At 40.0% G+C, this 14,613-nt stretch overlaps 1 protein-coding gene across 1 annotated transcript; it reads left to right on the top strand.

The window, feature by feature from the left end:
- Positions 1-5,330: 5,330 nt before the first annotated feature.
- Positions 5,331-14,230, top strand: LOC145444201 (GLIPR1-like protein 1). The gene is made up of 6 exons (XM_080322134.1): positions 5,331-5,777; positions 6,544-6,732; positions 7,949-8,112; positions 10,180-10,271; positions 12,169-12,446; positions 13,860-14,230. Exons 1-6 carry the CDS (start codon positions 5,667-5,669, stop codon positions 14,031-14,033), a joined length of 1,008 nt encoding a protein of 335 aa, XP_080178260.1. The 5' UTR covers positions 5,331-5,666; the 3' UTR covers positions 14,034-14,230.
- Positions 14,231-14,613: the final 383 nt, after the last annotated feature.

Here is a 14,613-nt window from a genome sequence, read left to right as displayed (position 1 = left end):
GAGACCATCACATTGGTTTCATTTCGAGTGAGTGAAAATTGTTTTCTGTTGGCCAGGTAGGACACATTTGACAAACATCGTGCACATTGTATCTTCGTGATGGTAACGACTTTCAGCGGCTTGGTTTCATGTCGGGAATTATGATTTGGGGGTTCAAAAACAATCAATACTACAAATGAACAACAATGCAAAACACGTTTAGCAAATAACAGTGTGGCAAGTACTTTTTCGATATTACGATTGTTGTGTACCAGACACTTCTAGTTGAATTGAATGCATCTAACAAACATATCACAATTTACTTTTGTAATGATCAAAGTATGTGAAATGGTGCGAACGGATTAGGTATTATTCAAGCGGCGGTATGTCAATTCACCTAGTGTGATATCTTGACACCGGGTAATGCGCGAAAGTGTTTCAATTCTCACCGCGGATTATGATGATAAAGTATTGTACCGGTTGTTAATCAGCAAACGAAATTGTCGTTTCATCTTTAGTCTTGGGTACTGGAAATATTTTCTGATATCCGCAATACGCAGAGTGATTTTTACCAAGGTGGAGTAATTTTCCTATCAAGAACATTTCAGACTTACATAGTTTTACAGCTTAATGTGTTAATAACATTGGTACTGAAAAGTTTGTTGCTGTCATAACATTTACCATAACGCCGGGTCTAATTAACGCAAATAATTTAATAATAAAGTAATGATCAACTATTACAAATCTCATATGTCAAATCAATGTGTCAATCTTATGTTCACAGCATGATAACTTTGAATATAACACCATTGTTCGATTGTAAGAAATGAATTCTCAACTACGTTGGTCGGACTTTCAAATCTCGTATACTCAAACATATTATGTTAATCTCAAGTCGCCGATACTGAGAAGTAATTACTTTTGTCTTACAAAATATACCGGGTAGTAATTAGTTTGTCTTGCAGAATATACCGCGTAGTAATTCCTCTATCTTACAGAATAGTAACGACTTTTCAAGCTGAATAAAAAAAGATGTGTAGGGATATGAATACAACCAAGCTTGTTATGGATTTTAGGTTTTAGTGATTGTATGGATTCGTGTATGTTTGGCTGTTTTTCATACTGATACTGTTTGAGTTGGTTGGGTAACGGATTTACTTGACAATGTTTTCGTGGTTGACTCTTTGAGTATGGTAAGATGGTGAGATGTCGAGACGTAATACTATTTCCGTACACTCAATTACAACAAAACATAACCCGCATTCAAATAAGCCGTAAGCTACAAGTGGATTTAAAACTTGATGCTGTTTTGTGGTTGACTCAAGTCAGTAGTCATGTTTGTGTTGATTTCGGGAATGATCATGACGAGTTGGTCGGGTAAATTAGGTAATGTGGTTGTAACTATAACCGTAAAGAGATGCTGACATCCCAATATCTTTTACGCTGTCGTATATGGATTCAATTGTGATAATTTAATTCTCAGTTATTGTTCTGACACTCAAATCTCGTATACTCAAAATATAATATGCCCAAGTCAAATCGTATATGCACCGATTAGTAAATACTCTGTCTTACAGAATAGTATAACGACCTTTACAGTTGGATAAAAATTATCGGTCCTATGAATACAACCAGATGAATTAATTCAAGTTTGCGAGTTGTACTGATATAGCCAAGTAAGTGAAAACTAGATTTTAAACACTTGTTAATGTTGTGAATAATTCTTTTGAGTATGGTAAGATGTTAAAATGTCTCTTTGACAAACGGAAAGCTGGATCGGGAATAGAGTTGTAATGTTACATTACTTGTTTCAAATCAATGTGTGTATAATATCGAAACGGGACTGTGGGGAAGTTGCTAGTCATGTTTGTCAATCCTATCTCAATGCACACTACGCCAAAGTCAAAATAATCGGTTTCGGATTAGGATTTTACAATTATTTCACACCTTTTTGAATAAGCGTCAACTTCACAGAGGATTAGGGTTGGGTCAGAAATAAGTGAAAATTTGTCGGTATTCGAATCACCGGCTACGCCGGTTCTATGGTAAACTAATTACTAAAGTAACACCTTGCGACTGATTACTAGATTTAGCAAACTATTTCGCACTTCAGCGCACAGGTCATTCGAAATATAGGGCGCGCGCGTAATCCTCACAACAAGCCGTGTTCGCAAAACGGATGTAGTTAGTGGGTCGCACATATCAAAACGCAAGCGCAAACATCTGTTTTCAAAATCACACAATGTACTGCGGTTTAGTGAATTTCTCGTCGGAAATAAGTGACAATTTGTTGCTATTCAAGTTACCCACACTGATGGTTCTGATAGTCGGTATTTATTAAATCTTACCAGTGAAATCTAGTTCTGTGACAAACTGATTACTAAAATTTCACCGCGTGAGCGATCGGTATGGCTATGACACCAAGTCGTGAAAGATGGGTATGTCCGAGACATTATCTCGTCAGTGATCGCGGGGTTTTGCAAACTATTTCACACCTTTTTGAATAAGCGTTAACTTCACAAAGGATTACGGCTAGAATAGAAATAAGTGACAATTTGTTGGTATTCAAGTCTCGCCGGTGATGTATCTGTTATTCGGCACTTATTACACTTATCATGAAATTAGAGTGAGAACATAAAGCGTCAAGTTGTTGTTTTCGAATTTTGATGTCGAGGTGATAAATTTACGCATTCAATTACAATTCAACTTCGGTTGTGTATTGAGTGATAGATCGATTTGCCGGAAGTGGTATCTTGTGAGCGATCGTAGGATTTTACAAATATTTCACATCTTTTTGAAGTGTTAGTTTGCGAACGCGACTATTGTTGATATTCGAATCGCCGTCTGTCGCACGCACTGCGTAAATCCTCACAACAAGCCACGTTTCCGTTTGTGCGGTTATTGTTGGCGACTCGTACATATTCAACACCGCGCGAGAGATACCTGAAAGTACGAATCACGACCGCGCCCATAAGAACACATGGTGAATCACCACAGAACCCGTAAGAATACACGACAGGCGAATCGCCGCCACCGCCTATAGCAAAAAAGGCGAGTCACGACCACGAGTTTTCACGGCGAATCACGACCGCGGCCTATACCCGAAAAGGCGAATCACGACCGCACCCATAAGAACACATGGCGAATCGCGGCCCCGCCATAAGACACAATAGCCGCTCACGACCACCGCCATAAGACATAAAAGCCGCTCACCACCCCCGGTTTTCCAGCCGCTCACGACCCCCGCCATAAGAAATAAGAGCCGCTCACCACCCCCGCCATAAGACACAATAGCCGCTCGCCACCCCGCCATAAGGTATAAGGAGCCGCTCGCCACCCCCGGTTTTCCAGCCGCTCGCCACCCCGCCATAAGCGCCCAAGGCACACCCAGACCGATCGACTACACTACTACCGTCAGCAACTATAGTAGATATTTTGAAATAACCTCGTATATTGGTGACACGATTGTTGATATACAACGATATTTCCAATTCTCCATTAGTTGCTGTCAATAAACCCTGACGAATCTCGGACGAAAATATTCCGGTTGAATTAATGAGCCGATTTTGTGTGGCGGCGAAGCTATATCGAAAGACTCGCTCGAAGTACAATTTGTATCGGCTTTCACGTGTAAGATGGACTTTAAAAGATTGTCGATATTTACGCTTTTTGGCTCGTGCTGGGGAGGAGAGGCAGACACGGAGAATCGATAAGTCATCACGATTATTCATGATTACGTTCATTTTGCATCCTTGGACTCGGGCCCGGAAAAAGTAACTGAATATAATAAAACGATTTTTCTCGTAACGTAACACACGCGTGGGCGGGAAGCGAGTGGCGTAGTGTGCTCAGCGACACCGTCACGACAATACTGGATGTTGGTTCGAGTCTCGGCTCTAACCAAGTTTCTATGGGTCGGAGGTTTATCTGGGCTCCTCATCACCGACCTCACTGCGATTGCATTGACTTGGAAGCCCAGAAAGTACAGTGAGCCGAGCTTGAAAGTCGGCAGCAAAGATCCGACGAATGAAGGCGCATGTAAGTGAGAGAGAGAGGCTGATTCGTGGAAGAGGGAGTGCAAGAAAAGTCGCCATGAAAAAATGCATGGAACTGTTGAAATTGCCACTGTGCCATTATCGTGAAGCACAAAGCCTCATAAGGTTATAAGGACCACTGCCGCACCTTATCAGTACAATACAATACAATAAACGCGTGGCCAATCTATATCATCCACACACGTGTATTACGAGACACCGTTACGAATATCGCTGTAGAAAAGTAGGGGTTTATATACCACTGGTTAAAAACGACTCCCTCCGCATGCGTCTGTGGCAGTGCTTGTTGTTAAATCTTCGTTTTAAAGATGTAAACGTATTGGGATTTTGCGTCGAAAGTAGTTTGAGACTTGGCTGTGCCTCTATTCCGTGGTACTACTTCTGACGAAAACAGATTACAATTCACGATCACCCCATGTCTGGTGAGGTAGGATCTAACTTGTTTTGTTCCTACGATAGAATCAGATTCCCGGGTCCCTGGGTGCGAAAGATGCTGACTGAAGAAACAGAATGATAACAATGACGCCATGTTGCCATTGCTATTACGTATCTAGTATATATTCATAATTTGTTTTGCAACTTGTTCAGAATCTATCGACGAGAAATGATAAGCTTTCTCTGATCACGCCAATAGTGTTAAAATTTTACTAAATCCATTATCAAGACTTACTACAATACTCAGCTGTAGTCTTACATAAGATTTGTATAAAAGACTGCCTGATTTGAATTGAAGGGATTATTGCATTTGTCAAATTCATCCTGATATGTGCCAAAGTTCGATACATGATCATCTGCACTGACAATTCTCGGCTCCTTCCGGAATAACGCAGCGACATAACGTTATATGCATTGTAGAACAGTGAAAAGGTACTCATTGGTGACTTTGCGTCAATATGATTAGATTGGAAATAAATTTATAGCAAACTATTGAACAGAGATTATAATTCATTGTACTCATGATCTGTATTTATCTGTGATCGCGAAAACAAAACAGCACTAGTGGATTATTGTTATGATGAATTACGAGAATGCTTAGGTGGCGTCAGTGCGAAATAAAAACAAAAGGAAATCCGGAGGTAGCATGAACTTGTTGAACATACTACAAGTTGCTTTATGTATATTAATGAAATTATATAAGGGCCCTTGAAAATGAAACAAGTGATATCTCTCATGATTTGCTTCATATGGATCGCAGTGAAATTCTTTGTCGCGTTGTGGTTGGCTAGTGTAATTGAAAACGTCAGAACGCACTGAAAGCCAGCTTGCTTGTGATTTGTAGGGTTACAGTTATATTGAAATAGAAAATCAGATAGGCAAGATGAGATTGGTATTTTCTTGGTGATCGACTGCTATAACCACGCACACTGCGAGGTCTGTGCGCCTATGAGCGAAAAGGGAAGCCAATGTAAAGCTGACGAGGGGAGAAAAAAAAATCGCCACAATACTTCTATCAGAAAAATCGTTGGGAAGAATTTTTCATTAAGTTTTTGATAGACTTGCGATGAGACCGCGACATATAGCAGCCCATATCGTAAACATACTACTCATCATTCTCGATTCTAATACACACGCATATTTAGTGCCTTATGGAAACAATAAGAGAATTAGAAATGTGATGCGCAACGGAAATACATGTATACCATGAGATATAGAGTTTATGTGATATTTGCATTTTCGCTGTCGCTCGTGATTCTGGGATCTAATGGCGAGGAGGCCACTGGGAGAAACATACCGTTCACGCAGGTGAGTAAATTCGCTTGAATGGGTCACTGGGGGAACCTACCACGTCCAGTATTATCGCAAGCAACTTCATATAGCTACGGCTGAGAGGGAAAGCATAGTGCATGGGTTACGACTTGTTTTCATGAGGGAAACCATTAGCACGCCGGTATAAAACACGGACAAGAAAACTAAAAATTAAATAACACACATATCTCGTCTCGAAAATATAAGATTCTTGGTTCACAACCAAATGACTCAAATACTTCCTCGCAGACGTGTAATTTAATGTATTTGATGTAAATCGCTAAATAATGATTTCATACCACGAGAAACTGTCTACAAAAAGTATCTAAGCCGTGTTCTTTTCCACCAATTTATAATTGCAGGTGATTTACTAAATTATACAAATCCGTTACTGACAATAAGTCCCTAAATCAATGAATTATTTCCGTGTTTCCGGATATTTCTTGAAAGTGTCCGATCTCCGTATATATTGACAACTTGATATAATTATTGCTTCGAAAATAAACAGTCGAAAAAAAAACATATTTAGGACGGCAACTAGACAGTATCATGTATTATCTCGGGTTGCGAAGGCTCTATTATTCACCAGATATCATATTTACTGGTTGTGACTGCTCAAACTGTGTGTATAGTGAAGGCAAAGGTCCGTCACGGTTTCGTGCGGACTATTGCGAGGAATACATTCCCGAATTGCTTTGGTCGAGACCTCGTGATATAGTGATAAATTCCATGCACCGATGTAGTCTTTACTTCTTTCCTGCAGAATGATATTGACATCGTCGTGTCACTGCATGATCAGGTGCGGGCTTTGAATATGACCCCTGTCGCGTCTGACATGGTACAAATGTCGTGGGATCAGGACTTGATGGAATTTGCAGTAGATTGGACAAGTAATTGTTTGTATGCCACCAAAGATAACACAACTACAGATTTATGGCCTGAAGCAGGACAGGTAAGAATTTCTCCAGTGTATATAAGATAATATTATTTCGATTATAACGTACACAGGTCGCTGATTGTGTTATACGTTCAAGAATCAATAAGATGAATTGGTTAGATGTGGGAAAGTTCCCATCTGCGACCGCGTAACTACATGCTAAATCATTATGTCAATTGATTTCCCGAAGGCTTCCCAATACAAATAGCTGCAATAGTAGTTCTCATCCGTATTTGTTTGCTGTTGAATATATAAGAGTGTTTTCTGGACTGAAAAATATAAGACGATGTCGCCAATTGATAGAGGATAGTTGCACGTAATGTAAAAGAGTTGGGAATCACAAAACAATTATCCGGTATAATTGAAATATTAGGTGTTAATATCCGATCCCAGTAAATTCCCTATAAATATTCAAAATCTTATCCCCGCTCTCTTGCGGAAAAAACATACCTTGCATATGTCCTTGACTTCGAACTCGACTTGAAAACTATCGAGGCATTATTACCTGAATCACTGGCGGAATATTAACATTTGCTTCCAATGTTACAAATAGTATATTTAAATTTTTCTTCCTAAAGTGTGACACAATATAGTTATTTTAACAGGTCTGCAGACCAAACCGCAGTATAAATCCGTCATCACTACCGTGGACGAATAGTCACTAGCTATTAGAAACAGTTCTCATTTAGTTACGGTTACCATACGTCCACGATTAGGAGGATTTATCCTCTCCTCCTAGGACGCCTAAATGTCCTTATTTTCGGCAATTCTTCCTTCTTTACAGCTCGGTTAATGGACAGAGTCATTACGTGAAATAGTTAATAAGGACGTTCGAGCGGGTTGTAGTCGGATTACTTTTTTTAGTCAACTCCACAAAATTAAAATAAAAACTGGGTAAATTGGGAGTCGAGTCAAAGTGATGACTTTAGTCAACATCACAAGATTTCCAGTAAATATTGCAAAATCAGCTGTTTTCAATTTCGGTCAACTAACTTTCGTGATTCCGATTCCAAAATATGGTAACCCTAATTTAGTGCATATTATAAATACGAATTGTGCCACGAAAACTTTATCAGATCTACAATAGGTTTAATTATAGTTGTATCTGTGCGTGTGTCCACTATGGAATCAAGCTATAACCTAGAATCCTATATAAGGTCAATAATATATAAATTTAGGCGAGTTCGCATTAACGGATACATACTATAATCGTGTTTACATTAAAAAACAGAATTTTTTTATTGCGGCCGCCGAATGGTCGGACGACTTCCACTATTCTTCGGTTCTGAGGTGGTTGAGACAACAAGAATTGTTTAATTACGAAGACGGTGGATCATGCAGCGACTTTTGCGGCGAATTTCTCCAAATTGCCTACAGCAAAACCTACAAAATCGGGTAAGATCGCCTTACGTAAAAGTCACTGTGGAAGTAACATCGTAATATTCAGTGCTGTCTAAACCAGGCTGAACAGCTAGATAATTATTATTATCTAATTAGATTAATTGGAGAGAAATGCCGGTAAGCTAATTATAATCCAATTTGTGAAATTTTTCTTTGCTCTAATTCGAATCTGATTTTTGAAATGTTTCTATATGCTCCGAGTTTAATTTTATTCCAATTTCCGTTTTTCCTGATAATGCTACAGGAGAACAGTATTCTGCAAAACGAGCCGAGCTTGCTGTACAGGGATTTCTCACTCTCATGCTTGTGGGAATGAAACTCTTATTTCAACTGTATATACTTGATTCAATTTTCAAGTTCTCTCGAATTCAGTAATTCTAGTTCCAATTTAATTTGGAAAGAACTGAGTACATGGCAAAATATATAATAGACAGTTTTTTTATGAATAGTCCTAGTCAATTTCTGTATGTGAGGGCTAAAATAGGGGATATTAGTCATGTTTAATGCCGCCCAAGGCCGCTTCTGAAAACGAGGAAAAAGAATTGTTTCAGAATAGCGTCAAACGCATATCTTGAGTTCAGCTGGTCATAGACCTTTATAGATCGTCTATGTCAGTGGTTCTTAACCTTTTCTTTCCTCCAGCGCCCCCTTTCAAAACTTATCATGCTCTAGCGCCCCCACCCCATATTTTAAGGACTGTAATAAAACAATGGGCAAGAGATAGGGCCGTAATAACAGCACTTCGTCAGCCCCCTCAAAACGTTGGTCTTTGGTCACGATAGGGTGATAAACCAAACTTCCGTGGGGCTTCGCCCCCAAGACCCCGAGTCGCGTGATTTCGATGATGAGAAAAGCTTGTATGGCCTGGTCGCCTAGGCGAGAAAGTTGTCTATGATGGATGAATAAATCGGTTAAGAATATCGGTAATTGCATATGTATATAGCGCTATTATTTCTTATCCTCTCAGCCCACGTAATAATATTTACCGGTAGCGCTGAATGAGATGTTGTCTTGGAAAATGTAGGGCACGCAATTAATAATCATGCATATTCGGGCGGGTCAGATGGTACAATTACTTCGTTGCATGTTGTTTTTTTGTGACCACCTATCCGCTTTATAGTCAAAAGATATTGAAATCATATAAGGTTAAGAACCACTGGTGTATGTGAAGAATAAATTTCGACACAATTTTACTGACATCGAAGTAACGGCTCATAGTCAAGTATAAATTGCAATATTACCAATATTACTCAGCGAATAAACCCCTCAAACTTGTGCATTAAGTGCTGAAATGTATGAAGAGCTATCAAATAACGACATATATAGTATGCTATAGTAACGATATGCATTTTCAGTGTATTTCAATGTTTAGCTCTCGCCAATCTACGTCTATCAATGCAAAAATAACCGAAATAGAATCTATAGAAGTCGATATGCATTGTGCAATTGTGCATGATTTTGAATTAGCTGAATGGTGGGATCTAGAGCAGTGGTTCTCAACCTTTTTTTAGACACGCCCCCCTTTTTGATAGTGAAAAATTTCGCGCCCCCCTTATCGTCATATCACAAAATCCAACTGGGATGCTAGCAACCCCAACAGATTGTTTGGTGGTATAGACGGTTATGAATGTTGATGAGAGAATAATAAAAGACGAAATTGGGTTTATAGAGAGAAACACGCGTGCATTGGAGGAAAATCGCGCAGAGCGCGAAAATTTTTTTCAGGTGACCGCACCTTCGCGCCCCCCAGGTTGAGAAGCCCTGATCTAGAGGTAGGCTATATACCTGCCTTTAAATTTTTGTTATGAGTACTCGAGAGTTTTCGCGCGGCTCCATAAGTAATCTGTAGTTTGAATTGCGGCTCCGACATCCACAAAAGTTTGGAACCACCGATATAGATAATTCTTGTCTGATTTGGGGAAAACTGTACTGTTCACATCTAAATTTGAACAGCTGAAAGTTTTAGTTGTCCAGTTCTGGTCCAACTACGGACCGTGGGCTAACTTCTGCCGGCAAATCAGTAGTTTGGATCTTTGCATAACCAGAATTTTGCCCATGCAGATGTGCCGCCACTTTCTGTCCAATCCTGGAGACGGCAACGCGGGAAATATACGAGGACGCCACACTTTATATGTGCGCTTACTACCCAAAAGGTAATGCCATAAAAACCTGTGGGCATTGTGTATTTCATTCAGCTAATTTCATTCTTATCGTTGCGCTAGCGAGATGTCATTAAGACTCCGTTTGGTTATTGTTAGAGCTGAGCAAAATCTACTATCTGAGTGATTCGATTCAGAAAAGGGGATTAGGATTCGAGTCCAACCGAACATTCGAGTATCACTGAGTATGACGCCGTAGCAATGTGAAATATCTGGAAAGTTCAAACATGTACCTTTTATGCGACAACAAAGAATGTAATGACAGTTCTTTATCACATTAGCGATTATTTGGGATTTTCCTACCCTACCCATTTCATTGCATTTTGTGGCAAGGATGTGGGTCGATGACAACTTCACAGAAATACCATTGCCACTGACGTTCTTAGCTTTACAGTAAGTTTTCAACGCTCTCACAGTGGAAAATAGTATCGAAACTATCATTTGCCTTTGATATCCGTATTTTCCGAAGTTGCATTCCCTTGTGTGTGTTGATGGCAGATGCCATCGTTGGTACTCGAGTAGATGTAGAAGTAACGCCATAAATTTCCACTAAAGCAGCGATTTACAGGTAAGTAACAAAGTTGTAGTATTCCAGGTCTTGATTTGCCAAAAATAAACGGAAACCGGCCAAGCAGAACTAGTCTAAAATCATAACCATTTGGGGATGTTGTGAAAGTGGGCAAAATATACTTCGTTCGAAAAGTAGAAGTATTGCTGATCACCTGTGGTTCATTTGCTGAAATTCCGCACCAACTGAAGGATGTGCTGGTAGCGGAGATGCAGCGACAGTCAATGTTCCCTCTAATCTTCGACGAGTCTGCGCACACTCACCAACTCACTGCGCAGACCCTTGGACAACAGTGTGTAACGACTAAAAAAAAGTCATCACTTCATATTTTCTGTGCGCAGAGACCGTGTCAGCACTGCGCATTTGCGCACGTGCGCAGCTTAGATGAAATATTGGTGCCAACCCACCTGAGTGTCCTACCATATTATAAACATGTTAACGCGAGACAAATTTGGTTGTGGTTTTATTTTAAATAGATGGGGGATGTGAAGCATGGTACGGTTAGTTTAGAGCGCGCCCAAGAGATAAAGATAAGAATCAGTGATATTAAAGTAGTCAGAACAGTGGCTTTAGAGACTACAATAACAAACCTATTGTTGTCACGCGCCACTAAAGGGACTTGGATTCTAACTTCCATGCGTAGCTCTAAAGTGGCGAAAATATCGACGCCGCGGTGTTCATAATTAGAAACACCTGGAGGTAAAGACCTCCATATAGGCTACAATTGAATATTATATTCATATTGAAATAAACTCGAATATGCTCGGCGGACGCTCATCAGAAATAATCGTCAGCAACTATACTGGAGAATTGGAAAGAACATTGAATATCAGCAGTGGGATCACCTTTGAAACAGAAAAAACGATATTTACACTAATAGCTGCCTATACATTTTCAAGGCACGTGCCTTAATTTCTAGATTTGAGAAGCAAATTAAGGATAGGATGATTAACTGATGTTGAACGCATTTGTGCTGATGCGTATGGGCTCCGTCAGATTTCCTGCAATTAAACTGTTCTGTTAGTGCATTTACGTAATACGTAGGTATCGAATGACTGTTATTTGTATAGCATTAGTAGGCCAAATTACTGCCAATTGGTATTCCCTATACCCTGTGTTTTTATCTACCGGTCTTTCATATAGCTCCACTCTGGATACTGATCGCCTGTCTAATAATAGCTCTGCTGAACACTATTGAATATATAGGTTTCATTTTGGAAGTTCGCCGTATACTTACTGTTCTACGAAGACTTAGAATGTAACAGAATCGCCAACAAATTTCTCGATCCCACAACTAACTCATCTAAAAACGGTATGTTTCAGCACCCAGAGAACCGGGATACCGACCCTATCAAGCCGGGCCAAAGTGCACCAATTGCTCCGAACCCAAGGACACGTGCACCGACTTCAAGCTGTGCACGAACCCGGACAGGCAAATGTCGTTGAGAGACCGCAAGAAGCGAGATGCGGAAGAGAAGGAAAAGGCGGAAAGAGAAGCCGAAGAGGCAGCAAACAAAGGATGGTCGCTCATGGAGATCATCATATCGGCAGTAACGGGCGGGATAGGGTTGCTTGCTGCGATTGGAGCTGTTATAAAATTGGTAAAAACCTAACAATTCTACAGGCATTTCGAATGGTACAGTGACAATAGACCATGGGTGCTCACAACTGGCGGAACGGGCAGGGTTTTAACCAAGTCACAAGTCAGTCTTACTTTTATAGTTGCGACTCTAGTCAAGTCGAGTCATTTTCAATTCAACACCGAGTCAAGTTCGAGTCCAATCATGGGGCAGACAGTCGAGTCCGATTCAAAGTCATAGTAATCACTGTTAATTTTTGAGTTCCAATCATGCTCAGCTAACTTCTTTGACGCAATTACGCTATATCGAGCGCCTCGTATTCGTAACGTACTCTTTTATTTCACGCTGGAGATGTTTATTCAAACAGATAAAGACAGCTAAGCTGTCCCAATTTTCAACTACCTGTCCTGATGTATAAGACTTGAATCAAGCCATGTAGAATGACTTAAGTCATATGACTTGGGTAGAAGTCGAGTCAATACCCAAAGTGACTTAACTCGAGTCAATGAAAAATTGCGATTCGAGTCATTACAACCCTGGAACGCAGTCCTAATGTGGACCTTTTCAGTCTTGAATCAGGACCTTATCTGACTCTGTATTTATGTAGTTTGATTTAAAAAAAAACCAAGACTTGAAGAACTAATAAGACCTAAAACTGCCAAATCTTCTATTAACTGCGACTAACAGAACAATAAGTACCCTACGATTATTGCTTTTGCTAATACAACCGCTTTAAAGGATTTTCTGCAGTTGTACCGTATTACATTTGTTTGACTGTAAATCATTCATGTGAGTTATACCGGACCGAAGCAAATTCTAAACTTTTCTAACGGGACCTTTGGTAAAAATAGTTGAGTATCCCTGCATTAGACCACCAAATACTACAGTCATAAAATGGCTAAATAAAAAACTTGGATTTTTCGCAAACATCCGGTGCGAATGCTGTATTTTGTACAAATGCGTATCTATCCCGTATCCGATACGTCGCACGCGAAAGGTGTATTTGAATATCCCTCAGTCCTGTCCCTCAAATAATAACAGAAGATAATAGCGTAAAAGGACAAGCGATGAAAATGAATGTTGCATGTGCCGGTAGGCGGAGTCGATATGATCCATTGGTCCGGACGTCCGGCATGGCGAGGGTTGAGTATAAGCAGGCTTGCTACCGGGGATAAGAATGGGTTTTATTTTCAAAACATGGATTATACCATTCCAAGATACTCCTGGAGGCATAAAACTTCAATATACCATTTAATAATAATTTCATATTGAAATAAACCCGAATATTTTAGGCTTACACTCGTCAGGCTTAATCGTCAGCGACAAGTATAAAATTGGAAATAACATTGTATATCAACAATCGTATCCCAAAATATGACGTCACCGGCATTATTCAATTGTAAATATAATACACTGACGAGATATATTTCTTAGTGCAAAGGTTCCGCGGTTAGCCCATCGGATACAGCAGTGAATCAGTCAGCACCGGAAGAGCCCGCCCAGCCGCCAGCGGCAGATGAAGAAGCGCCGCCGCCCGCGCCGGAGGCAGAAGAAACGATCAAAAATGGAAAAGCGCCCACTCTCCCGGTTGAACCGCCAGAAAGTTGAACGGCGGGACGAGAAAAGAACTGAAATTTATATGAGTCGTGCGAACTGATGAACTGATGCTGGCCCGCGGAATGTAACGTGCAGACTGCCGAAATTCCCGTACTATTACGCCAATTTTTACATCGATACTTATACTGATAACGTAATGTTTCATAGAAATTCCGTATTTAGGTTGAAATTATAGTTGCAACTACGAACCGCTGTTCAAGAGTATATTACAACTATAGTATATATATAGTCAGAGTTGATTATAAAATCGCTGAAAGTGATAGGATATACGGCATAGGAAGGTATTGCGGCAATGGTATATACAGCAGGCTATACTACATTCCCATCCTCCAGTGACTATATATTACAATATAGGTACCCAAATATATGGGTGGCGAATGGTAAATACATGTTAATTTGCATCTGAGGTTTGTACCCCTTATAGGCCTATACACTACATGACTATACATCAAACAGCCTCTGGGTCAATCAATCGATCGGTTTTATTAATATTTTCATCGTTTCAAAACACCACAAAACTGCGATACAATGAAAAGATAGGAAGTTGTCGAAACAACTTGGAGTAGTTTTT

This window comes from Botryllus schlosseri, chromosome 8, assembly GCF_051294905.1.
Source record: "Botryllus schlosseri isolate E-star chromosome 8, Bs_hap1, whole genome shotgun sequence".
NCBI lineage: Eukaryota > Metazoa > Chordata > Ascidiacea > Stolidobranchia > Styelidae > Botryllus > Botryllus schlosseri.
The sequence above is the reverse complement of the archived record's forward strand: the minus strand, read 5'-3'. Positions and strand labels throughout refer to the sequence as shown.